The sequence below is a fragment of the Artemia sp. Qi Xiang Cuo genome, chromosome 6 (assembly GCF_049724085.1).
Source record: "Artemia sp. Qi Xiang Cuo chromosome 6, ASM4972408v1, whole genome shotgun sequence".
Lineage (NCBI taxonomy): Eukaryota > Metazoa > Arthropoda > Branchiopoda > Anostraca > Artemiidae > Artemia > Artemia sp. Qi Xiang Cuo.
Genome location: NC_142799.1, coordinates 67,409,831 through 67,437,063, shown reverse-complemented (window position 1 = coordinate 67,437,063; position 27,233 = coordinate 67,409,831). Strand labels below are relative to the sequence as shown.

Sequence of the window (27,233 nt, the reverse complement as noted above, 5' to 3'; positions counted from 1 at the left end):
TTCACAATTAAAGTAAAGCAAATCCTCATCCCTTCCTTTTGGCATTTACTCTATCATTAATCATGAAACGCGCCATTAGATTTAAGGTGCCATCACAGTAGAGAGAATATACAGTATCGACAAAGGCTATACTCTCCATTAAAAAAAAATGTGAAACACAATTATTGTTCAAACTCTAAGTGATTACATTAGTGATTAATTATAGTGATTACAGTCTTGATTGTAAGTTCGGAGGAGACACTTCTCCTGTGAATTATTTATAATCTGGATACCTGCAATTTCGCAACCTAAGCCGTTAACAAAAACGTGATTAATTCACGTTTTTGATAAGACTTCTCTTGTGAATTATTTATAATCTGGATACCAGCAATTTCGCAACCTAACCTATGAACAATACATGAATAATTCATGTTTTTGATAAGACTTGTGGATACTTTGACTTAAGGTGACCTATTAACCTATTCAACTTTGTTAAAATAGTGAATATTTAAATTTCTTGGCAACTGAAAAATAAACGCTAAACCAGATTACTGATACTTTTCTCGTTACTGTTGATTATTTTGAACTTATTGAGAAACAAATTCGAATTAGTGTTCGAATTTGTGATTTTGAATAGCTCAAATGTTTGGAAAGAAGGAGCCTCCAAAACAACCTCCTGATAGGGATATGAGTAAGTCACCATTTCAACCACCTCCAAAAGCCCTTGCTAGAACCCCCCTACAACTGCGTCTGTACCAGGGACCTCTCTGAAGAGTATTCATACCCTGAACATAGATACCACCCAATGTCCATCACCCTCAATAACTGATACTGAAAAAGATGAAGAAGGCTTTAAGATAGTAAACTCGGCTAAGCGTAGAAGACAGAGAACAAAAAGTCCACCACATTCAGCAATAATACATCAAACCGATACCACGAACAACTCTTCAAGAAATCCAGCAGATTCCCCGGTAATTATTCAACTAGTTCCCCAATCTGATAATTGCTTGTTTAACAACCGTGATCTACCAAAGTTGCGAGTTTCCCTCTTCAAGACCATTCGTTGCAACTTTAATATGAATATAAACAGATCAGGATCCCTAGACATCCTTTTTAAGGATCCCACATCAGTGAAAAAGGTAATGGAGCTGAAAAGTGTTGAAAACGTTGTTGTCACAGCTCATCTGTGGTCCCCAAGCCCGATACAAACAAAGATAGTGCGCTACAATGTCCCTAAATCGTTTCTAAACTCGGACCTGATGGAAGCATTGATGAACGAAAAAAGTGAATGCATTCCTGTCTCTAGTGTCCATGCCCTTGGTCGCAAAACCACTGAAACCTCAAACTTTAAAACTGTGTTGTTTGAGCTTCACGGACAATTTAGTATTGACAAAGTATTCCTCTTTGGCCAACAAAAATCTTTCAAGCCTTACAAAGAAAAGCCATTACAGTGTACTAAATGTCTAAAGCTTGGGCACTCAGATAAACACTGCAGAGAGGATTCCAACATTTTTAAGATTTGCCTAGGCAAGGACCATAATGAGTCAAACTGTCAATTTGACCCAATATGTACTAATTGTAAGGGCAAGCACCAGTCCCTAGATAAAGGAAACTGTCCAAAATATAAACAAAGGGCAGAGATACTAAGAATAGCAAAAGAGCAACAACTTTTAATCCCTTTTGTAGCAATGCAAGTCCCAAGGATACCTATAGTCCCCCGTCCCCCAACCGGCCCCAGGCCACCAACAGGTCCCAGGCAACCAGCAGCCCCCATACCCTCAGCAGCCCCCAGGACACCAAAAGTTCCCAATGCTTCCCCTAGTGTTGAAAATTTTCAGAATAATTTCATCCGAGATAAAACTAATCCATGGCTCCCCTTGATACCAAGTACCCCCCAAAAAACTCTGACAAACCCCCTTTCGGAAAATCCTGCGCAAGGAAAGACATCAAGACCGACAAAGCTACCTGGAATTACTCCCCACAGATTTCACAGAGTTTCTCCAAATGTTTTGGAAGATGAATCAACCGTTTACTTTAAATTAGCCAGCTTTACAGTTACCTCTATGCTCATCTCCCAATTAGAGTAACCCAATCAGTTGAAATGCATTATTCTGAAGAATTTGGCAGAAACCCACTTCGGTGAGACCATAGTTTCAGAAGCAGAAATTCAAATTGAGAGTGTTTTAAGCCAACATAGGCTGATTGAGTCACAATCAGAATGCCTGACGACTAATTAATGTGTGACTATTCGTTTTTAACTAATTTATCCCTTTTTAATAACATTGCTTTTAATTATCCTGATATAGAAAGTAATCAGTATGCCAACTCTATAAGCAGCCCCCCTGGTACCTTAATACCTGCTAGTTGTAAATACCTTGATATTCTGGATTTTGCTACCGATGTGAAGCCAAAACTTGCAAATAATAAGTCCCTTAATGCTCTTTGTTTCAACATCAGAAGCATCCGGGATAAGTGGCTCAAATTTAAAGATTTAGTTTCATTTAATGATGTTTACCCTTTTGACGTAATAGGATTAACAGAGACTTTCCGATAATGATGACACTAGTGATTTTTTACTTCCTGGTTACCAAATAATCCATATGCCCAGGAGACTGACAAAGTGTTCGGAGGGTATCTCACTTTACATCCGTTCGGATGTAAATTTTACCAGGCTATCAGAGTGCGAATCTATTTTCTCTACACAAATAAATCTCAGGTGTATTTATTCAATTATTGTTAACATAGTTATCGGCCAAAGTTCCTATATACTCTCCTTATTTTATAAACCTCCTCCATTTCCGACCTCATGTTTTTGTAATCTGTTTGATGATTTCTCTAATTTTATTAACCTACCCTATAAAAAGGCAATAGGTCTTGGGGAATTTAATTGCAACCTGCTCAATGTTGGTAAAAATATTGAATCTGACACTTTTTTTTGAACTGATAACCGCGAGTGGTCTTCTACCCACAATTTTTTCCCCAGTAGAGTCGATCCTGTGAGATCAACTTCAACATTAATTGATAACATTTTTGTATCCACTTCCCTGGGAAATGACCTGTCCTCAAATATAATATTTTCGGATCTGTCTATTCGTAAACCTAACCGGAAAAATATCCCTATATGCCCCTGGATGTCACATAGCCTCATTGTCTCCTCATATCGTAAAAACAAATTATATAAGTTAGCCTGCAAGAGCAGTAGTGATATTGACCTATCAAATTATAAGAATTATAAAAACTTATGCACTAAACTCATCCGTGAAGCAAAGAAAAAATATTATTATACAAAAATTCTCAATTGCAAAGGAAACCTGTAGGAATGGTAGATTAATTGACCCTTTACATGCACCCGACGCATTTAATAATTATTTTTCTAATGTTCCCCATACTGACTGCCGCTCCTCCTTAAAGGCTGTACTCCCCTGCTACAATCCTAGATCCATGTTTTTCTGCCCAACTGATAACAATGAGGTGCTTCAAATCATCGGTTCTCTCCCAAATAGTTTTACTCCTGACTGTCTTGGATTAAGTAATAAGCTCCCGAAGACCATATCTCCTTTTGTTTACGAGCCCATCAAGCACATTGCCAACCTATCTTTAACCAACGGAGTTTTCCCTGATTTACTAAACTTAGCCATTGTTATTCCAATTCTTAAAAAGGGCGATACAACTGATATAGGCAATTATCGTCCAATCTCAACTCTTCCTGTTATATCCAAAGTGCTCGAGAGAATCATCTTCAGACGTCTGTCTCCTTTTCTGTTTGACAGTCAGCACTCCGTTTCTTTGATTTCTCCTCACCAATATGGCTTCCGGCCGAAATTTTCAACTTACCATGCTCTAATTGACACCACGCATTTCATATGCTCACAACTCAACCTTAAAAAAACTATATTGGGGTTATTTTGGAGTGTCCTAACGCCTTTGACACGGTCAATCATATTATATTAATAAGTAAATTAAATAGTTGCAGTATTCGTGGTATTCCCCTCTCTTGGTTTGATTCTTATCTATCTGGAAGGGTACAGAGTGTGAGCCTAGGTGGAGTATCCTCTCAGCCCTTACCTGTTCGGAGGGGTGTCCCGCAAGGCTCTGTTCTAGGCCCTATTTTATTTCTCCTATATATCAATGATCTTGTTATGGACCTGGGCCCTTCAGTGTATCCTGTATTTTTCGCTGATGACAGCAACTTCTTCATCACTGGCACCAATTTACCATTGGCAATAACCTCTGTCCAAGTCCTTCTGAACAGAGTCCAGGGGTGTTGCCTTACGAATAACATGACCAGTAATAGCAAAAAAAGTCAAATAGTATTATTAAGAGCCCCCTACAACAAAGACGTAATTCAACCTGCTCTTGGTCTGAAGTACTCCTCCGACATCCTCCCACAAGTGGAGGTTGCCAAGTTTCTTGGTGTATTTATTGACTCATGCTTGTCATTCTCTAATCATATTTCTTACATCACAGCAATAATTTCGAGACAAGTAGCTATAATCAACCGTGTGAATTATTTTCTTCCTCCTGACATCCTAGTTACCCTCTATTTTTCCTTTATTTTTCCTTACCTTTCTTATTGTAGATCAGTTTGGGGAAACACAAAGCAGTTCTTCACTAAAAAACTCAAATTTGCCCAAAACCGTGCCATTAAAGCAGTTTTTCGGCTTCCCCGTCTATATCCAACCCGTGATTTGTATTCAGGTTTTGGCATAGCTCCACTTGATCAAATCATACAAAAACTAAACTTATCGCTTGCTTACTCTGCTTTCCACAATAATCTTCCCCCTCAACTACTAACCTTTTATGACATTAATAATTCGGAAGCCCACTGTCTCCGTTCATCTAATAGAGCCTTTAAAATTCCTAAATGCGTTTCTAGTGCTCCCCAGCAATCTCCCATTTGCAAATCTATTATTGAATTGAAGAAAATACCCTCCAGTTATGAACTAGCCACAAGTTTCTGCAAGTTGTATAAAAATGTAACAAAACTTGATAATATAATTTAATCTTTCCATTATTAACCAATTTGCTTTAAATACCCATGTTTTATTCTTCTATCTTTTTTTTACAGTGTTACTTTAATTTTTTCTTTTTTTGGTCCTTAAGAAGTTATCTTCTAGGATCTTTATTATTATTGATGTTTGTGTTATTTTTTCTAAAATAAAACTAAATTAAATTGAATTTAAAACCACACAAGATTCATACTCCGCCTTCACGCACGCGCAATGACAATTGTTTCCGATCTACACATCACGATGAGCTTATGGAAACTGAACTAAGGTTATGACGTATATTGCCAGGGACGATACGCGCGGTATCAAATGTATATTATGTTTGGAAAAAGAAGACGCTACAGTCTACAATGAGTGCCATAATCTCGCGACAGTAATTTCCAGGACACATCAATGAAAAATATATAAATAGTTCTTCCTCGGCCATTTTAGCACTTTAGGCATCCAAGAATGTTTATGGGAATGTATTAACCTATGGGCTCCCTTCCCTGTCAGCCATGCACCAGCTGGGACACCGAACCTCGTTTAGCCAAGCATAGATCAATCCCTGGACTTAGCTAACACTGAACTTTGTATTTGCTTTCACCTTTTCCGAAAATGAACATTAAAACAATGACATTGACGGTCTTGATCATGAGATAATAAACAATCACAGCTCTTCTAGGTAAATTATAATAAAATTGACCGGCCGTAATCAACATTCTGATATTGGAGGGGGACGATGTAAAGCAATTTCTATGGGGAGGGGGGGCTAAACTTTCAATAACATAGGTATTTCTAGCCATTAAATAATTAAAACAATTTCAATTTCTTGAAAGGAAGGCGGCGGGGCAAAAATTCAGACCTAACACATCCAGGCCCTTCCGCACATATGGCGCTGAAATTCTGTTACATGAGATAACTCAAATATTTGCGTTTCCAGAAATGTCTAGTTTTCTGAAACGCTCAATAGGTCAAAATGGTTCATTCTCTCTCATACAGGTGGTTAATTCCTTTGCACCCATCCTCCACGTAGGATCCGTTGGTCCTATTTTATAGTTATAACTTTTGTCAGCATGCATTATTTTTAGATTATTACCTTACACCTCATCTGCATTTCTTTCTTAACATCATCTAAATTTTTGATACCGCCTTCCTTCTCTTGGATCTTCTTTTCATTCTTCTGTATAGAAATTTCCAGATACTTCTGCTCGTTTTGTTTTTTCGACAAACTCACTAATTTACTTCTCTGCTCCTCCAGCTTCATTACAGCTTCCTAAAATTTGATTCTCGTTCAATTTTAACCAACGTTTAATCTATTTTTATATAACTTATATTGTATTTTTGAATTTGAGTTTCATTCAATTTGTAAATTCACATGAAACATATTGCACATAAGGGGCCAAACCAAGGAATACAACGTCTAGGTCCATGACTTTTTTCTAAGGATAAATTCTTATGTGATTTTTTTCTAACGAAAATATTCTTCTGTATTGGTGTTATATATTTTCCTTATATAATTGTTGAACTTATTATCTACAAAATTGTCTGTTCTGTGGATTTTGTGCTGGTTTTTGGCTGTTTTTCCTTAGTGTTTGGCAATCATGTAAGGTTACACATTTTTCAAGTGCACATTCATTGATGTATCAATAGAGGAGGCAGTTTATTCTTTTTTTAGAATCTTCTTTTGCCAAGTTTGTTTTTACAAAGGTTTTTTTTTACAATTGCATTAGTTATAGGAAATATGGGAGATTGGGGCAAATTTCCAGTTCATATAGCTTATAGATTAACGAAAATAAATCTTAAACATTATTTGATAGGATAATTTATTGTTATTCAGCTACACACTGTAATTTTGACACACTTTTTGACAATTTTCATTTTTTTTTATTAAAAATTCAAACAAATATTTTAGACATTTTTCGGAACTCACTTTTTTCCTCTATACTTTAGACTTTGAAATTCTAGACACTCAATCCCAAAAGGTTTGAACTGAAAATTAAGTCCGGAGTTTACAAGAAAACTAGTACATCTAAAAACATCTTTCTTTTCTGTTTTACATCTAGTTTTTTCATAATTAGGATAGTTTTAAATTCAGCATTCATAAGCTTGCATTTCTTTTTAATTCGCTTCCTCTTCCCCACATACTGCATATTAACCCCTTATAGCAGGTTTTTAACAAATCTGATAAAAGAAAAATTCGTTCATATTTTATAGCGTTGCGATATCAGTCCAATCAGATTTGTTATTTGTGTATAAAGAGCATAACAAAACATGCCCCAGCCCTGAAGCCACAGATCTTTTTGTATTTCAATCATTCTGATTAAGATGGTTAAATCAAAATTCCCATCCGACACCATCTGGGTTTAAGGGTCGACCAGGGAAAAAAGAACACGAGGGGGCTAGTTGCTCTCCAGTCAATTTCAAATAGTAAAAACTCCCTAGAACTTTATATGTACTATTGAACGATCTCCCTCTCAAGCTTCTACGACCACCTCAGGTTCGCTAAACACTACTTTAATTCCCTCCAGGATCACGAAACTAAGGATTGTTCAAAGGTTCGGAATAGCAGACCTCGAGGAAGCTGTATCTAGGATAAATAAAAAACACAATGCAAAAATACTTAATCATCCTTAGTACCTGCTACTAACGTCTCGTGTGTAGTTGAGAGTTTTAACTTTGTATATAACGTAATTATGATTGTGTTATTATTTTTGTTTATTTTATCACAATGTATAATTATTTGATATTAAGTTTTTTTTGTTTCTCTTTTCCTTTGTTTTTTGCAATCTCTACTGTACGACAGGTTTTTAGATAAATAATGGTGATAATAATAATAAGGTCACTACGATTATTGATCTTGATCTCTATCGAAACTGATGAGCCTTGGAACAAAAATAATAAAAAAGAATTAATTTAGATTTAGTTTCCAAGATCATCTCTAAACCAATCTGTAACTAAAGAGCTACCACTTGAGTTTAATTCCGTAGCCAAGAATTAGCCAAAAATTGGAGGAGAAACAAGTAAGGATAAAATTTCAGCCTGTTTCTACTGAGTAAAAATTTACACTTCATGGAAAGTTCGAAGTTACACACAAAAACTTCTGTTTGAAGTTCTACAAAGAACACCACACATTCCACAGAGAACAACAACCACAGAGAAAATAATTGCAAAGAAAAAAGAAAGACAATAAAAAAAAGAATAAAAAAATTAGTGAAAAAGAATCCAAACAGGGAAAAAAACTACATCCTCTATTGACACAACAAAAAGGCGTAATCTTGCATGATAATCCAGTACTAAAAAGACACCCCAAAATCAGCAAAATATTCAAAGAGCAGACAAAGTTGGGCAAGTTGGTTATTAACAAGTACAAGTTCTGATATAATCATCATGCTGAATATCGTCATGCCCAAAACGAAAGGGCGCATCTTACACTTTTCCGAAATACACTAGAAAGCGTAATGAACCCCTACATTAGAAAAACAAAGAATTCGAAGTTCATTATCTTTAATCTTACCTGCTATTATATTTTCATTTCAATTTAAGCATAAGTTGAGATGCAGTGTGGTCTAAGACGTTATTTTAAAGACACAAATAACATTAGTTGGACATATTGTGTTTTCTTTCTTTGAATGGAATAAACCAGAAATTCAGTTTTACTTTGCGGCTCACTATTTTTTTCATTTTGTTTTATAGAGCATGTGATTGAATTTTAGCATTGCACAGTCGCAAGGTTTATTCAAAAATATAAGAATTAATTCTAAAATAATTTGGAAAACTTGCTTGCCATTGAGCACTAATCAATTCATTCATGAGTCAATTTGAGAGTGTTGATTGTATAATTCTTTTAAGGAAATTCTTAAAGCTCACAGTAATTTTTGAGCTTGAGATAAAACAGACCTGAATCTTTCAGAAGCAAATCTGACGAAGTCCAGTTTTTAACTTTTGTTGAGCTCTTAGTATAAAAGCACATGATTAAAATTTAGATTTCTAGACAAATAAAATATAATAATAATGAACAGCACTACTTTTTTCACACCTGTTTTTTTTTTCCCGAGATCAGCGTACTGTAGCTTCTAAGAAGGAAGAGATGCGAGCTCGGGATTTTCCCTGGGTATGGAATCATGAGCCAGGCTTCAAAATTTCCAATGAAATTTGTAACTTTACATAAAAAGCAAGTAGTTTTAAAGAAAAAAAAATATTTTTCTCATTTTGTAAATGTTGCACAAACAAAACTATTCCAGGTAGGAAAATAAACCTTTCCGGAAAGATTTAATGTCGTACCCCTGCAAAAATTTACTTATATTTCTGAGAATCGAAGAGCAAAACTTCTAGTAGATTTCTTGGAAATAATTCTGGAAAAGTCTAGATGGATTGCCAAATCCTAACTTTTTGGGTGTTTCCCGAAATTTTTGATTTGGCACTTGTGTATTTTGTTCAAGTGAAAACTGCGAAAGATTACATATACTTTCTTAAATACAAAACTGCTTCGTCTACTTAGAAATAACTTCCAAAGTTGTGAGGATGCAGCAAATTTGCAGACTTCTTTTAAAACAAGGTATTTTTCTTCCCAACACGAATAGATATATCCCAATTTTGAAGCCGAGACTGGTTTTCCAAAACACAATTCCTTCTGTGACTTCTTCTATTTTGAAGGTATGATTTTACGGATCCTACACATTTTATCCAAGTAAAACGCCCTAACTTCACATAATTTCTTTGACAACCTGAAAAATTTCCGTGTCTCTCATAAATCTGGAGGAACTATATTGAAAACACTGATTTCGAAACAAAAGTACCGATCTTTTAAATTTTTCTTAAATATCTAATTTTGATGTTTCATATTTTAGACGTTTAATGCCATAAAAAGAAAACAAGAAGACATGCTCTGTTCTATATTCAAAAATGAACCGTATACTAAGAAACGAAAGTTTATACAGAAAAACCTTTTCACGGATGTTCATAACCGCAGCAACCAGCACACAGTCTTAATACAGGTAAAAACAAAAGAATACTCATAGAACTTATTTCATAAGTTCTTCATTTACACGTGACTATTGACCTTATAGATAATAATCTATAACCATGGGTCACAGTTGCTGCAACACTACGAAATTTGGCACTGGCGCTTTATATAGTTTTGGCAACGCCTTTATTCGTTTTTCAACGCTTTTTATTCAATTTCAAACTGAATCTTATTTTCATGTTCACACTGAAAATCATATTTTCGTTAGTGTCGCCACGCTGAACAGTGAAAATAGAAAGCGGAACAAATTAGTTAAATCTGACAGCACTCCACGCTAATTCAATCACTAACAATCTGCTGATTCCCAAAAGACACCTATGCTGATAACTTGCCAAAAAAAGGGCCAAAATGCACTAAAAGTGATCTTTGACAACCTTGACTGTAATGAATCTGCATTTTCTGTAGCAGTAGCTGAAGTGAAAATAGGAATCATCTTCTAGTAAATTAATTTAAAGAAAAAAACTTGGAGAAAAGCTTGTTTTCTCCCCGACCACTTCAAATGGAATGACGGTCATAAAAAACTTAAGAAGGGGCTCATTCGATTATTTATCTGTTTATTTTAGAATTTTATTTAAATTCTTTTTTTTGTATTAGGTTTTCAATTTCGATTGAATTTTATGAAATTTTGTATTCATGTAAGGGTTAAGCCTAGATGCTGATTGAAACAGGTCTTGCTGCGATCCGATTCTCAGGAGAAAATCAGCGTTTTTCGAACATCCAAAGATTAACAACAATCTGTTCATTCCTAATAACAATTAAACCTTTAAAGAAAATCTTCTTAAATTGTTTGGTCCCATATGTTTTTGCCATTTTCTTTAATGATTATTCACAGATTTCTTTTTTGACAACACTTTTTATTCGTCAACATCCAAAGATTAACAATCTGTTGATTCCTAATGCAACAAGCATAGCTAAACAATGCAGATAAACAGGCTCAAGCGTTTAATTAAAAAAAAAAAAAAAACAGGACACAACCTGCAAATAAACACACAAGTAAAAACAAAACAAGCAAACAAAGAAAATACAAGCAAGACAAAGCACTAAATTCAACCTAGAATGTTACATCTCCCCTTTTCTCAATGAAAGTTCATTTATTGTACACTTCATTTAAGGGAGTAAAAAGGGGGTAAGGGGGTAGCACTAATTTCAAGCTAGAATGGGTAAGGGGGTAGCACTAATTTCAAGCTAGAATGTTACATCTCCCCTTTTCTCAATGAAAGTTTACCTCATTCAAGGGGGTAACTTCATCAAAGATTTATTGTTGTTGGTGGTTTGATTTGTCTTCCACTCCTGGTTCTAGGGAGATATGAGGATCCAGAATCACCAGCTTCCCTAGACTCTGGGATCTCTGTCTGAGTGGAGTCAAAGGTGGCTGGTTCACTGTTCACAGCGCTTTCTATCTGGTCAGTTGGCGGCAGACTATAAGGTGATCCAAGGTCAATCGGTTTGGTAGCTTGGATTTCCAAATCTGATTGAACATCGGATTCGGGTTCGTCAGGATTTCCTGGCATAGCCTTAATGTGTTTTCCATTACGCCGGTACTGTCTGTTATTCGGCGTTTCTACAACTAATGAGCGGGGAAGAAATTCTTTCTTCACAACGACTGCTGGCTGCCACACCCCATTCTCCATTCTTACTCTGACCACCTGACCAGTTCTCAACGGATTTTGAGTCTTGGCATGAGTATTGTAATAGTGTTCCTGCCTTTCTCTCTCTTCTCACCTTGAGGTTAGGAATTCAGATCTGGAGATGACTTTGGGAGTGAGGTGGTCTACTGTACAAGGAATGTTAGATTTGGTATTCTTGCTCATTAGCAGTTGTGCTGGAGACGCAAACCCGTCGACAGGTGTGCTCCGGTATTCGAGCAACGTCATCTTTAGATCAGTCTTTACAAGCTGCGGTTTCTTGATCATACCTTTTGCGATTGATACAACTTTTTCAGCCAACCTGTGACTGGGGATGGTTTGGACTAGACGTGCTGTGATGGATACCCCTTTCTTTCAGAAAAGCCTTGAAACTGCCTGAGGTAAACTGGGGTCCATTATCTGAGCTAAGGACATGTGGGATACCAAAGCCTGAGAAGTGTTGTTTGAGTCGTTCAATGATCTGGTCAGTGTAGGCGCTGGTGCCTAATTCGTCAATCTTGAAGTGGCGACTATAGTAGTCAATTGTAACCAGAAACTTCTTACCAGACGGGCAAAACAGATCAATACCCAAATGTTCCCATGGATATTGGGATATCTGGTGCTGAAGGAGCGGTTCCTTAGCACTCATTTTCTGATAGGTACAACAAGCCTTGCATTTCTGGATGTATAGTTGACGGATTGACTCAACTCAGGCCAGTAGATAACAGATCGGGCTCTCTGTTTAGTTTTCTCTATGCCCAGGTGTGATGCATGGATGCTCTTCAGAATTTTATTCTGCATGCTTCTCGGAACGACCAGACGATCGTTCTTAAAAACTATTCCATCAATGACTGTCAGATCATGTCTGACCTGCAAAAAATCCGTAATGTCAGCTGGTATTAGGCTTCTTGTTTCTGGCCAACCCTCTTGTATGATTCTCTGAAGAGCTTTAAGTTGTTGGTCTTTGGCCGTTTCATCCTTCAGTTCACTGAGCCTCTCACAAGTGCATTCATGACTCCATTCCACACCCCATTCTCCATTCTTACTCTGACCGCCTGACCAGTTCTCAACGGATTTTGAGTCTTGGCATGAGCATTGTAATAGTGCTCCTGCCTTTCTCTCTCTTCTAGCCTCGAGGTTAGGAATTAAGATCTGGAGATGACTTTGGGAGTGAGGTGGTCTACTGTACAAGGGATGTTAGATTTGGTATTTCTGCTCATTAGCAGTTGTGCTGGAGACGCAAACCCGCCGACAAGTGTGTTCCGGTATTCGAGCAACGCCATCTGTAGATGAGTCTTTGCAAGCTGCGATTTCTTGATCATACTTTTTGCGATTGATACAAATTTTTCAGCCAACCCGTTAGACTGGGGATGGTTTGAACTAGACGTGCTGTGATGGATACCCCATTCTTTCAGGAAGGTCTTGAAACTGCCTGAGGTAAACTGGGGTCCATTATCTGAGCTAAGGACATGTGGGATACCAAAGCGTGAGAAGTGTTGTTTTAGTCGTTCAATGATCTGGTCAGTGTAGGCGTTGGTGCCTAATTCGGCAATCTCGAAGTGGCGACTGTAGTAGTCAATCGTAGCCAGAAACTGCTTACCAGACAAGTAGAACAGATTAATACCAAAGTGTCCCCATGGGTATTGGGGTATCTGATGCTGAATGAGCGGTTCCTTAGCACTCATTTTCTGATAGATGCAACAAGCATTGCATTTCTGGATGTATAGCTTGATGGATTGACTCAACACAGGCCAGTAGATAACAGATCGGGCGCTCTATTTAGTTTTCTCTATGCCCAGGTGTGATGCATGGATGCTCTTCAGAATTTTATTCTGCATGCTTCTCGGAACGACCAGACGATCGTTCTTAAAAACTATTCCATCAATGACTGTCAGATCATGTCTGACCTGCAAAAAATCCGTAATGTCAGCTGGTATTAGGCTTCTTGTTTCTGGCCAACCCTCTTGTATGATTCTCTGAAGAGCTTTAAGTTGTTCGTCTTTGGCCCTTTCATCCTTCAGTTCACTGAGCCTCTCACAAGTCTTCATGACTGAATGGACATAGCAATCGATCTCTTTCTGGAGGGAGTCCTCTTGTGATGGAATGTGAAGCCGTGAGAGGGCGTCTGGGGTAGGAATATCCTTGCCGGGTCTGTAGGTAACAGAATAATCATAGGGCTGTATCTGCAGCGGAATTCTCTGGAGCCTGGCTGAGGACTTAATGATTAGGTAGTCCAACAGTGTGTCAAGTGGCTTGTGGTCGGTTACTATGTTGAAGTGTCGACCATACAAATGCTGGTGGTAGTGACGGCATCCAAAAACATTCGCGTACAGTTCTTTTTTCTGTTTGGAAATAGTTCTTTTCAGTGTCTGTTAGTGATCATGGAGCATATGACACAACACTGATGTTGTGGAACAGAATCGCACCAAGCCCAGATTTTGATGCATCTACTTGCAGCTCAATATTAATGCAAGCCGGATCAAAGAAAGCTGCTCTTCCACAGATGGACTTTTTTAGTTGCTGAACGACCTGCCCATAGTCAGGGGTCCAAATGAACATCTTTTGCTTCTGCAACAATCTCAACTGCACGTTTTGGGTTGACAGGTTTGGAATGTACTGGGACAGGTAATTGAGCATTCCAAGAAGGGTCTGCAGTTGTTCCCGTGATTTTTGCGAAGGCATTTCATGGATAGCCTTGACCTTATTTGGACCCAGGTGGGTGCCCTCACTACACCAGCAGTAGAATACCATATATTTAAAATATAAGATTCTTTCCTTCTAAAGATGATTCGGGCAGAAATTAAACGTCCCCTAATTGAGTTCAAATACCGCTTCCAACAGTCTAAATTCTTAATCAGCAAAAAGAGAAATTGCATTTCTAGCTTCAGTCAGACAACGACGCTAGTCGTTCGAATTTCGCTAACATAATTAGTAGCAAGAAAAATGCTAAGTACGATATTTCTAAGGAAGTTGAAATGGCAAAAAAAATCGTGTGAACGCCTGAATCATCTGAAAAATCTTAAAGAATTCATTGGACGAAAGATTTACATCCTTGGTCCTCTTGGGCCAATGGAGGGCAGTCCTTACAGCGCAGGACAAAAGAACTGCGTTTGGGAGTGGGGTAAATGTGTTTTTTAATTTGAATATGAATTCAGACTTAAAACGATTAGTACCGCAAATAATCTCGGTCACTATTATTGTCATTGAAGTGACCTGTTGCTGTACAACTAAGCATGTAAGTTCAATAAATCTATTGTCTTTTTATATGTGATTATTTCATCTATATGTCTGCATCTAGTCCGATAATAGGTAATTAGTTCGCAAGTCTCCAAGGTAAATGCTCCCAAAGGAATCTGATCTCCAGATAGCCCGAGAAGAAGAGGCCACGTTTTTTCATCCCTACAAACACCAAAAGTTGTCATCGCCACAGCTTAGAAGAATGTTGCTAACCCCTGCTAGCCTATAAGAATTCGTATGTCTTGAAGTCGGATCTAATTGCGCCGTGGAAACAAAGCTTTGAGACGTCAAAACTTATAGTTCAATAATCCATAATTACTACTAAAAACTTTACATAACAAATGGCGCGTGTCGGAAATTGGAGAAAAAACTTACGAACTAATTAAGCTATAAAAACTTTGTAATTTGAATTTAATTATTGGGAACGATACAGACACATAAGTAAAGTAATTACGTCTAGTGCCGCTAAGCTACTGTAAGGAAACCTTTTAGATATCTCATAGGAGATAATAGCCTCCCCCAAATAGGTTACATATATGCTATATTTTTAATTTCTTTGAGTTTTAACTGGTGGGAGTTGGGAAAACTGGGTCGAGTCGACTAAATAAAAAATTGTATATTTAAACAGAAATGGCTTTGTCAAAAGAGGAAGGTAAATGGACTTCGCTTTTAGCGGCGCTCGAATTAGCAAAACTTCGAGCAGCTTGCTTGAACTTTGGCTGTTAGAAATAAATTTGTATCCCCTCAAAGAGTTGGGTACAATAGAAAAAATGGAGAAAAGGCTCAATTAATAATTGTAAAATGAGAAAAAAAAAATAGTATACAGTTTTTAACAAGTAGAAGCAAGTGTATAATTAGTAATTTTTTTTTAGTGTTAGTAATAAATGCAATGTAGTAGTGCCGTATATTACTAAATAATAAAGTATTTGTACCGTGAATTGAAAGAATAAAATAAAAGAAAGAAAAACAAAATCTAGCTGGACCGATGAAACGTTGGTAGAAACAGAAGAATTTTATGCATAATAGTAGCAAATGGGGTCTGTTATATTCCACCCCCGTTTATTTTACTTTAAGATAAGTGACCTATTTTTGTTTATTTAATTACAATTGTGAACCATTTTAAAGAATAAAAGTAGGGTATTTTCTACAAACTGTGTAGTATTTTACGTAACCCAGGCAGGGTAGGAATAGAGCTACAAGGCACCGTCATTATTATATTGACAGGGAGGGTTATTAACTCCAAGGAGAGAGCAGAAATTTTCTAGCCGTAACCCAAGGCGGGTACATTTGCCTTCAGAAAGTGGCCATTTGACCACTCGATCGCGTTACCATACCCTGGGACAGGGTATACTGTAAATAGGATAGTACCAACCCCGATATTTGCAGAACCGTTGGGGTAAGAGCGGGAATCTCACTAACATTAGGGCCAACAAGGGGTTCTCCCATTCGAGTAAGTGGCATAGCAATCTTTTTGCGTCATTCGAGTAAGTGGCATAGCAATCTTTTTGCGTCATTCGAGTAAGTGGCATAGCAATCTTTTTGCGTCATTCAAGTAAGTGGCATAGCAATCTTTTTGCGTCATTCGAGTAAGTGGCATAGCAATCTTTTTGCTGTCATTTTTTGCCTTTAAAAGTAGTGACCCTGCACATACACCCCAATAAGTGGTGCCAGCGGTAGCTAGCACTACGAACATTGGCGGCAGCGGCATAAGCACACATACTAGAAAGCTTAGCAAAAGTCGCCGAAGGAAGCAAAAAAAAGAAGAGTTGTTACCCAGCTGTGACTGGAACTCTGCATAAGGCGAGAAATTCGGCAAAAGAAACCGTTAATCACAGAAAATTGAGGCATAGGGATAGGTCTTAAAAGGGTCTCCTTTACCTACACAGATGACCTTCATCTGAATAATGGTGATAGAAAAAATTCAAATCCTGAATTAGCTCCGCAAAATGAGTGAACAAGAAAATTTGAATTTTGAACCATGGTCGCCTTAGAGCCATGTAGATGTAAAACAAGCCAGTGTTCATGCTTGTTTACGAAGAATAATTAAAAATACATGAATGTATATTTTTTGGGGTGGAGTGTCATTTGTATTGCTGGGGTCGACTCCCCTCGCACACGTTAGGTCCCCTAGTGGATAAATATCCGCGTTATTTGCGCTTATTAATTTTATGGGTTATTTGTAATGATGGCAAATATCAGACTTAACTTATTGCTTTTTTTATAAACAGATACCATTCAACACAAATAAGAAAGGTCGTCAAAAGTCTGTCTATTGTTCTTACAAACTGCTTATTTGAAAATGTCAATTTTCTTTTTATGTTGATCTATTTATTTAAGAGCGAGAGAGAATGAGCATATGTAGGTTTTATTTTTGTAGCTAGACATAAGACATACCTTAGTACTTAAATCTACGTTCAATGTTTTGTTACAACAAGCATCCTTGATTGCTATACTTTGCGCACCTTAGACTAAATTAGTCTATGTTACTAAGGATTTGATTAAGTTTAGATGTTTTATTTTTTTAGTGTTATTTCTATGCCCTTCCAAAGAATAATAGAAAGATGGAAATATAAAAGAAGAACAGTTTGGAAGCTCGTGGACAACCAAAGCCAGAAACTTTTTTTGGACCAGGCCACTTGGTACGACCGGGGTGGACCAAAAAGTCATTGATTGTTTTTTGTAATTTTTTTTTAAACTATTGTAGAAAGGGATATTTATCAGTCCTTCAAGTTTAAGAAATTAGTATTTTTATGCCAATCAGGGCCAGTCAAAACAATACTTAAAGGTTGAATAGAAACTTCTGTGAGCTAGTTAAGTTTTAGTTTTTTGGATCAGAATGCTTTGAAAGAGAAACAGACAGTTTACTTTCTGATAGCTCCGAGGCGAAAAAAAAAAAAAAAGAAAAAAAAAAAAGAAAAAGCTTTTTAATTTAATTAGTTTATATCTATGACGTATAAAATAACAGAGAAATCACCGTTCTATAGTTCTGTGACAAAAATGTTCTTTAATTTCATTGGTTTATCTATGAAATATATTGTGCTCTAATTTTTGTGACATATTTTCGCAAGTCAGTCACTTTATATCTTACCTATACTGACTCAGGTCCCCACGAATTTTCTATGAAAAATCGACCCAGGTCCGAACAAAGATTGATGTCATCAAAAAAAAAAATATAAATTTACTAATCGTTTAATTTCTACCAATAAGAAGACTGCAAGGTGATGACGGTGATTTCTTTACTAATGGTCTTATACATGGATTAAGTCGAGGCGAAATCTCCTCTCTACAATGGGCATAAGAGTTTTCTAAGATGTAGAATCCCTACTGAGATTGCCTTCTACGTGAAGATTGGAAGCAAGAAATTAAGTATGATCTAAATTAATCAAAAGTAAATCACATAAGCCTAACTTGACTTAGAAATTTCATAATCCGACACTATTCATAGCTAGAGCTTGATCTGAATTGTGTTTTGCTCTATTTTTAGGTTTTTAGTGTTTAGTCATCCTTTTTACTTGCCGTTTTGTTCGTTTTTCTTGCTTAAAATATCAGTCAAATTCTTATTTAATTAGTCTAATAATCAACTCGTACTCAATTTTTTACTTTAATTATTTATCAAAATATAATTTCCCAATAAGTTAATAATTAAAATTCAATTATCTCAATTGAACTATTTAGAACCTAATAATTTATTAAAACTAGACTAAGGTTTATCTATAACTTAAAAAGATTGTGTGTCATTTGGCAGAAAACGTTTATCTTTGTCAATTTTTTTCCTGTTTCTCCCTTTTTTTAGTTCATGCGAAATCTATCTGAGCAACATGTACATTAAATTATCCAATTCTGATATAGTGAATACTAAAGAGATTTCCTCCTGAAACCTATATTTCTTCACCCCATTATACCCGTACAAATTTCAGCCAGTTTTCAGTATATTTTGATAGAGCGAATTTGTTTTTAATTACCCGAATCAAACACAACAAGTTCGGAGTGTCGGGTATTTTGAAAAGAAGTTTGATTTTTAAACTATGCAAATCAGTAGGCTATACCCTTATATCTGGCAGCTTTATAAAATCAAAAAAAACAAAAAAAACTACCAGTACAGAAGCGTCTAATTATATGAAATATTTTATCTTAGTGCAGATTATAATTATTTTAGGCCTACACATTGCTCATTCATGTGTTTCTTACTCGAGTAATATATGTACTAATAGCCAACTATTGGTAGGCTAACTATAACCAAACAACCTATTGGTACGTTTATATGTAGAATTTCACGGCGGATGTGAAATTATATCTCAATAATAATATGTAAAATTTTAAAACCATTTAATCAGTTAAGATATATGGATTGAAACCCTGTGAATGTTCAATGACGACTAAGTAAAACCCACAGGGAATTCCCCATTAATGTGAAGGTGTTTCTCGCTTAACGGATTCTAATAAGACTTTAATATAATATTTATTTATTTAGTGCTGAAAGATTTGCTCAAACAAAAGCCTTCTAAAAAGATATTGATGTCAGTTCTTCATTATGCTTATATTCTTTGCCAAGCATTAACTGGAATCTACGAAGGCAATCATTAAACTCCTTAGCCTAATGGCCCTGTTCGAATGGTGCATATAGGGCACCAAGGTTGACTGCCAATTACGGAAAAATCCTGAGACTAGGCACCTCTGCATTTCAGCCGTTAAGCCAGAAGCCCCTTTAAAACATCCAAGTCAAAAAACAGGGAAGGTATTAGAAAATGAGTGGGTAGGGGGTCTCCATTCGTCCTTCTTATGTCTTGTTCCCCCATCGTAGTATCGTCTGCGTAAAACCGTGCGGTTATGACGCTACAGCACGGACGTGCGTGAACAATGCAGGCATGAAAAATATCGTAAAAGTAGACCTCAAACTTAATAATGTAGGGTAAATTATGTTTATTTAATATCGATACGTCCGTTCTCAAAACAAATTTGAAGACTCCTCCATTTTACATTTATAGACTTTTGTTAAGAGTAGTAATATTAGTTTATTCATTTAATTATGTCTCATAGCTAAGGAATTATAACCCAATTAATGCGTTAATTATTATATGTGTATTTACTTCAAAGAGCATGTGATTCTGCCGCGCTATTTTTATTACAGGAAAGTAAATGGACACTTTGGTCATTGAGTATTACAATAAGCTGCCCAGTACAGATACGACCCAGTAACATCTATTTTATCATATCTCAACCAACGAAGAGTACTCACCATGACTCCAGGCAACTTCATCCCAGCTTCGTCTACGAAAACAACAGTTACCTTCGATCGTCGTTTCTTCGACTATGAACCATATTATGTATCAGGTAACACTATATTTGAACCTCAGTATCAAGTGCTTTAACGAGCTATATAATCAGATAAACGCTGAGAAACCCATCAGTCAGTACAAGATATAAATAAGTAGATATCGCTGTTGATACTCACTATGGACCCCAGAATAATTTGACAGTATAGTGATGATATTTGAAACTAAACGATATTAAACGCTATTTAAAGTTAAATGACACTTAAAGACATTTGAAGATTTTAGAAGACTAAATCAAAGACAATTTGAAGTTTAATTCTGAGAACTCCATCGATCAGCACACGATAAACGATATTTGAAGTTAAATGACACTTAAAGACTTTTGAAGATATTTGAAGCAGAAATTAAATACAATTTGAACTTTAACTCTGAGAACACCATCGAGCAGCACAAGATAAACGATATTTAACAATATTTGAAGTTAAATGATAGTTGAAGATATTTGAAGCTGAAGTTAAAGACAGTATATTAAGAGAGTCACTATAGTATGACGACAAACCATTTCAAAAGGCACAAATAAACAATTTTACGCGAAAATACATTCTCTAAGGGCCCCAAAAATCCTAAAAATGATATGCTGAGAAGAAAAACACCAACACCTGTAGTGGGAAGAATCATTTCCCAGTTGACCATTAGAACGATATTCAACGGTCATTTCCCAGTTGACTATTAGGGAAAACTTACCGTGTAAAGACAACTAGACTCGAACTGTTCCATGAAGAAACCATAACATAAGTGCTTCGAAATTTTTGCCAGGACAAAAGGAGTGAATGACAGTAACTTACAACAGAAGGGTGTAGTACAGTAAGGACACGAAAGATGATGAATAGATGTGAAGTTACACGTGTTACTTCCTAATAACTTTGACAATTTAAAAGTCCCAGTAGTAAAAGTGTTGTAATGTTATCAGTGAATATGATGAACCCAATATTGTATGTTATAAATCCTTCATGTGTGTGTTCAAAGTAGAATTAGGTGTAATATTATCATGTTACTCACTTAACGTTGTGGAGATAGTATGTAGTACGTAATATATACTTAAAAATGAAAAAAAAAATAATGTAAATTTATAATAGCCCCAAATTTGTTGGAAATGTAAAATTAATCAGTGCTAGATAAAAAAAAAAAAAAAATCTTTAGTATAGTAGCTAACCTAGAACCATAAAAAATCCTTGTCCGGTAGATGAATTTTAGAAAGGGAATTAGAATAAAATAAGAAAAATAATTGAAAAATTTTCAGCACTCCTAATGAGCAGTTACTAATGACCGGACGTCATTATTTGATGGGAAGGGTGATGTGCACCAGCAGTAGAATACCATATATTTAAAATACAAGATTCTTTCCTTCTAAAGATGATTCGGGCAGAAATTAAACGTCCCCTAGTTGAGTTCAAATACCGCTTCCAAGAGTCTAAATTCTTAATCAGCAAAAAGAGAAATTGCATTTCTAGCTTCAGTCAGACAATGACGCTAGTCGTTCGAATTTCGCTAACATAATTAGTAGTAAGAAAAATGCTAAGTACGATATTTCTAAGGAAGTTGAAATGGCAAAAAAAACGTGTGAACGCCTGAATCATCTGAAAAATCTTAAAGAATTCATTGGACGAAAGATTTACATCCTTGGTCCTCTTGGGCCAATGGAGGGCAGTTCTTACAGCGCAGGACAAAAGAACTGCATTTGGGAGTGGGGTAAATGTGTTTTTTAATTTTAATATGAAGTCAGATTTAAAACGATTAGTACCGCAAATAATCTCGGTCAGCATTATTGTCATTGAAGCGACCCGTTGCTGTACAACTAAGCATGTAAGTTCAATAAATCTATTGTCTTTTTATATGTGTTTATTTCACTTATATGTCTGCGTCTAGTCCGAAAATAGGTAATTAGTTCGCAAGTCTCCAAGGTAAATGCTCCCAAAGGAATCTGATCTCCAGATAGCTCAAGAAAGAAGAAGCCACATTTGTATGTCTGCATATTCAATTTTCTCTCATTAATTGATAGCGGCGCTAGCCTAGTTGACACAATCTCCAGCGCTATAAGCGGCGCTATCGGAGAAATTTCTACCGCCACAAATAAAAATAAACCATTATCGCTACAATTTTATTTTAATAAATTTAATTTTTAATTTTAATATGAAGTCAGACTTAAAACGATCAGTACCGCAAATAATCTCGGTCACCATTATTGTCATCGAAGTGACCCGTTGCTGTACAACTAAGCATGTAAGTTCAATAACTCTATTGTCTTTTTATCTGTGTTTTTTTCATTTATAAGTCTGCGTCAAGTCCGATAATAGGTAATTAGTTCGCAAATCTACAAGGTAAATGCTCCCAAAGGAATCTGATCTCCATATAGCTCAAGAAAGAAGAAGCACCAGCAGTAGAATACCATATATTTAAAATATAAGATTCTTTCCTTCTAAAGATGTGTATCAGATAAAATGTGGCCAAAATAAGAGATGGATGTTGACTTCAGGATGCGCTTTTTCTTGTTCATTTTCACTCACTTCTTTTCAGCTCTCTGCAGCATCTTTTGAAGATTAAAGGCGTGTTCCTCTTCTGATTTGCCTGAGATGATCATGTCGTCACTTTATGACAGAAAAACGAGCCAATCCTGCAAAAACTTCTTCCGTATGCCGCTGAAATTTGTCTTGAGCTGATATGAGGCCAAATGGCATTCGCTTGAATTTTATCGCCCGAAGGGAGTATTGAATGTCGTCAACTCAGATAACTCGTCGTTCAGACATAAAGACCAATAACCATGCCGAGCATCAAGTTTCGAGAAGTGTTTTGCACCCTGGTGTTTCTGGGTCGCTTCATCAAATGTTGGCATTGGGTGATGATGCCTCTTGATCGCCTTGTTTAGGTCATAGGGATCAATACAAAGTCTAAGGCTCCCATATGCCTTTTCCACAAAAACTACAGTTAACCCAGTCGGTTGGGTGGGTGACTTTCTCAATTATGCCTAGACTTTCCATACGATCAAGCTCTTGCTTGAATTTCATTTGTAGTGCAAGGGGAAGCCGTCTTGCAGGCTACACTGATGGCTCAGCTCCTCTTCGAAGGACTATTTTGCAAGTCCCTTCAATTTTGCCAACTCCTTCAAACAACTGAAAATTTATCAAAGAGTTGGCTTGTATATGCTGGATTACTCTGAAGGCTGAGGACTAGTTTGACAAGGTTTAGCTGCTGGCTTGCAGCATAGCCCAGTATTGGAGTTGGAGCAGACTGCACAATGAAGAATTCAAGCAAGCTTTGACTACAATCCTTTTAGGCGCATTTAAATCTACAAGTGCCAATTACTGGGATCTTGACAAAGCGCTTTGGAATTATATTGGCTTGTGCCCCAGTGTCAATTTTGAATTGGACACTAATCTGTCCACCGATTCTTATGTTTGTATATGGCTGATGATATCCATTGTCTGCTGAGATTTCATGAATAAAGAGTTCAGCATCTGCAGTCTGATGTGTAAATTCAATATCATTGGCACTTCTTCGTACTATAACAAACTTTAGCAAAATAATTTTGCTCGCAACATTTAGTACAGGCTTTCCCCCTTATCAGGGCAGTTGTGACTCACTGAATAGCAATCAGATTTGGATGCTTTCTGGATGCGTGAGTATAGGTTTTTCTTAATTGCATCAACTTCTTGTTTGATTGCTGGATTGCTCATGCTGCCTTCTGCAGACATTGTTCTCAGTTGTGCCTGGGTTTCAGTGTATGTTCTGGCGATTTTGATTGCTTCAGCTAATGTCAGTTCTGATCCTGACTGAAGAAGTTGTTCCCTGATCCTCTGATTGTTTGTTCCACATATAAATCTGTCATGTACTATTTTGTCCTTGGTATCAGCATCATAGGAACAGTCACGCACAAGAATCTTGACTTCGGTAATATATTGTTCAATGGTTTCGCCATCTTTTTGATCACGCTTATGGAACACATACCAAGAGAAGATTGGGTTAGCTTTTGGGCTGAAATAGTCGTCAAATTTCTGGAGGTACACATCGATCTTATTGTTTTCTGCATCAGCTAATGTCCAGGTGCTGAATATGTCATGCCCTTTTTCTCCCAGCCAGATTAACAGGTATGCACACTGCACTTTTTCCGAATTTTGACTGAGAGGACCATCGAAAATAAGCTTTGCGTAGCTTTTAAATTTGATCTATGCTTCTCTAGGGGTGTCTGATTCTCAATTTAACTTTGTATAATGAATGATAACATCCTTTTATATCTACTCTTGACACCGTGCAAGAAGCATAGCTAACAAACGCAGATAAGCAGGCTAATGCTTTAATTAAAAAAAAAACAGGACACAACCTGCAAATAAACACACAAGCATAAACAAAACAAGCAAACAAATAGTAAACACAAGCAAGACAAAGCACTAAATTCAACCTAGAATGTTAAACTAATAACAATTAAACCTTTACGGTTCAATTGTTAGACAATTAAGCTGTTTGGTTCCATATGTTTTTACTTTTTTTTTTAATGATTATTCACATATTGATTATTCACATAATGATTATTCACATATATAAATGATTATTCTTTTTTGACAACACTTTTTATGCGTCAACATCCAACAACCTTTTTTTTAATGATTATTCACATGTCTTTTTTTAGTTCAGCTCCTAAAAAAAAAAAAAAAAAAAAAAAAAAAAAAAGCCGGCCTGAACAAAAAAAATTTATTAATAAAATAGGACTTCCCATAAAATACGGTTTTTAAAACTATAATTAAAAAATTAGAAGAGACCCAAAATCATTACTTCAACGAAGTTCATCTTCGTCGCTATTTAAATTCACCGTATTCATAAAATACGGTTTTTGGTGAAGCGGTGAAGCTTCACCGAAACTCCATAACTACATATGAAGGTACTTTCATTTTGCCTGTAATGTGATACCTCCTTTATTTTCATTTTTTAGATTTATATGGTTGTGTATGTTTCTACTTTTCCCCAGAACCGTCAATTGTTTTTTTTTTGGGGGGGGGGGGCATTGGGAATTGGTTACATTCTTTTCTCTATCCCCCAAGACTTCAAAAAAAAATTTTTTTTGAATTTCCATTGAAAATGTCTTATTTATTATCTAATCCCCAATTGACGACCACTTCACTTAAACGCCCAAAAAAATAGATACTTCTTCTTAAACGCCCCAAAAAATCAGATTTCATGTTCACTGTCCTAAGTACTAATTTTAGTACTTTAAGTTTAAGACACATTATGATTCAAAATTTACCCTTGTCTTCTTATTTTCAGCTTGAACCGAGGAATCAAATTCTGCAATTTTCCCCTGGTATCTGCTAACTTCAGTTTCCACTGCAATCAGTTTTTGTTGATCTAAACCCGTGTCCAAAATTCGCGCCTCACTAACGTTCCAAGAAGATGTAATGAAGTCACCAGAAAACCTGGACTTTTTGACCATGTAGCCAACCGAACCGGCATAAAAATGGGCAATTTTATCACCAAATCTTGATCTGAACTGCTCCAAGTTGTTTGAAACCTGAAATAACAGTTATTAACCACATTATTACCAACACAAGTATGCGTGATTCATATCACATGATTCATCAACCAACTTATCTACATTTTTATCTAAAATATATTTAATGCTTGTATAACAAGCAAAAGAATATTTTTCCTAGTGAAGAATACACAGTATATCTGCTTACAGTTTATTTAAAACCAACCGACACAAGTATCCGTGATCCACATTACGTGATTCCTTGAACACATTATTATATTTAAAATATATTTATTGTTTGTGCAACAAATAAAAGGTTCTAGAAAAACCTGGTCCTTATTAATAAATTTCTTGTTCCTGATATTACAGTAAAATTCGAAGTACTACACAGAAAGCTTTCAAATACTGCTTGTATCCGTATTTCTCCGCACTACCACCTTATCAGTTTTTTTTTCAGTCGTAACTTATTTTTCCTTTTATTTGTTTATTTTTTGTTTTCCCTGTTTTGTTACTCACCGCTTTTTATTTAATTTTTAACTCACTCATAAAGAGTGAGTTAAAAAAAGCTTGCGTCCATATTTATCTACATTACTGCATTATTAGATTCTCCAGGTTGTGAGTTTTTTTTCTCTTTTCCCCTTCTTTTATGTTGTTCTCTTTTGTTTTAGTGTCTTTTATTTTTTATGTGTTACTCTGTATCTAATTTCCATGTGATTTCTATTTTGATTTGCATTGTATTTTCATATAATTTTCTTTGTGTTACTCCACGTATTTTACATTTGTATAGTGTTGGTCAAAAACAAATAATAATAATAATATACCTACTTACGGTTTACCTAATACAAAAAAAAACAGAAAAAAACATGATTCATATCACATGATTCATTAGCCATATTATATATTTTAACAAAATATTTAAAAATGTATTTAATGCTTGTGAAACAAACAAACACAAATATTTGTTCACGTGAATAATAGATAATATACCTAATTAGAGTTTACCTAATACAAACCAACACAAGCATCTGTGTTTCATATTTGTAAGTAAATTATATTCACAACTTAAATGGTTAGGAATTACAAATATTATTTTGAAATCGAATTACATTATTATATTGACTGATGGATTGCATTGGAGTTTATAGTATTAAAATTTTGACTTTAGATGGTTAGGTAGAGGCTAAGCAGCTCCAGAGGTGAAAAATTTGTGCTAACTAATTGGCTAGGAAATACCCAAAACCCTCTGGCCACGAGGACAGGATGTCCAATCCTGGTGTCACCGGTTATTTGGTTTGAAAGAGACTCAGTGACATGGCTCTGTAAGCTCAGCCAGAGTCAACCCAGCTCTAAATGTGTGCCCAGAGAAATCTGGAAAAGGTAAACAGGAAAGGTGTGCGAAAGCACAGAATGGCTGGCCCCCAGCCACCCATTCAACTACCTGACTAAAGGGCCATGAAACAGATATCAGCACCGCCAGTAGAGATTGTAAAATCCAAGGCCGTATTCCAAGGCCGTATCCAGGGGGGGGGTTACCTGTTTTGAACCCCCCCCCCCCCGAAATATTTGACCGAGTCGAAAATAAGTCTA

At 36.1% G+C, this 27,233-nt stretch overlaps 1 protein-coding gene across 1 annotated transcript in view; it reads right to left on the bottom strand.

Annotated features, from left to right (window-relative positions):
• The window catches only part of LOC148951539 (structural maintenance of chromosomes protein 5-like), a 162,329-nt gene that overhangs the window by 29,033 nt on the left and 106,063 nt on the right, over positions 1-27,233 (bottom strand). The window contains exons 13-14 of the mRNA XM_089090325.1: positions 25,422-25,685; positions 6,067-6,243 (exon numbers count right to left, since the gene is read on the bottom strand). Coding sequence (XP_088946451.1) covers positions 6,067-6,243; positions 25,422-25,685 — 441 coding nt within the window. The remainder of the gene's footprint in view (positions 1-6,066; positions 6,244-25,421; positions 25,686-27,233) is intronic.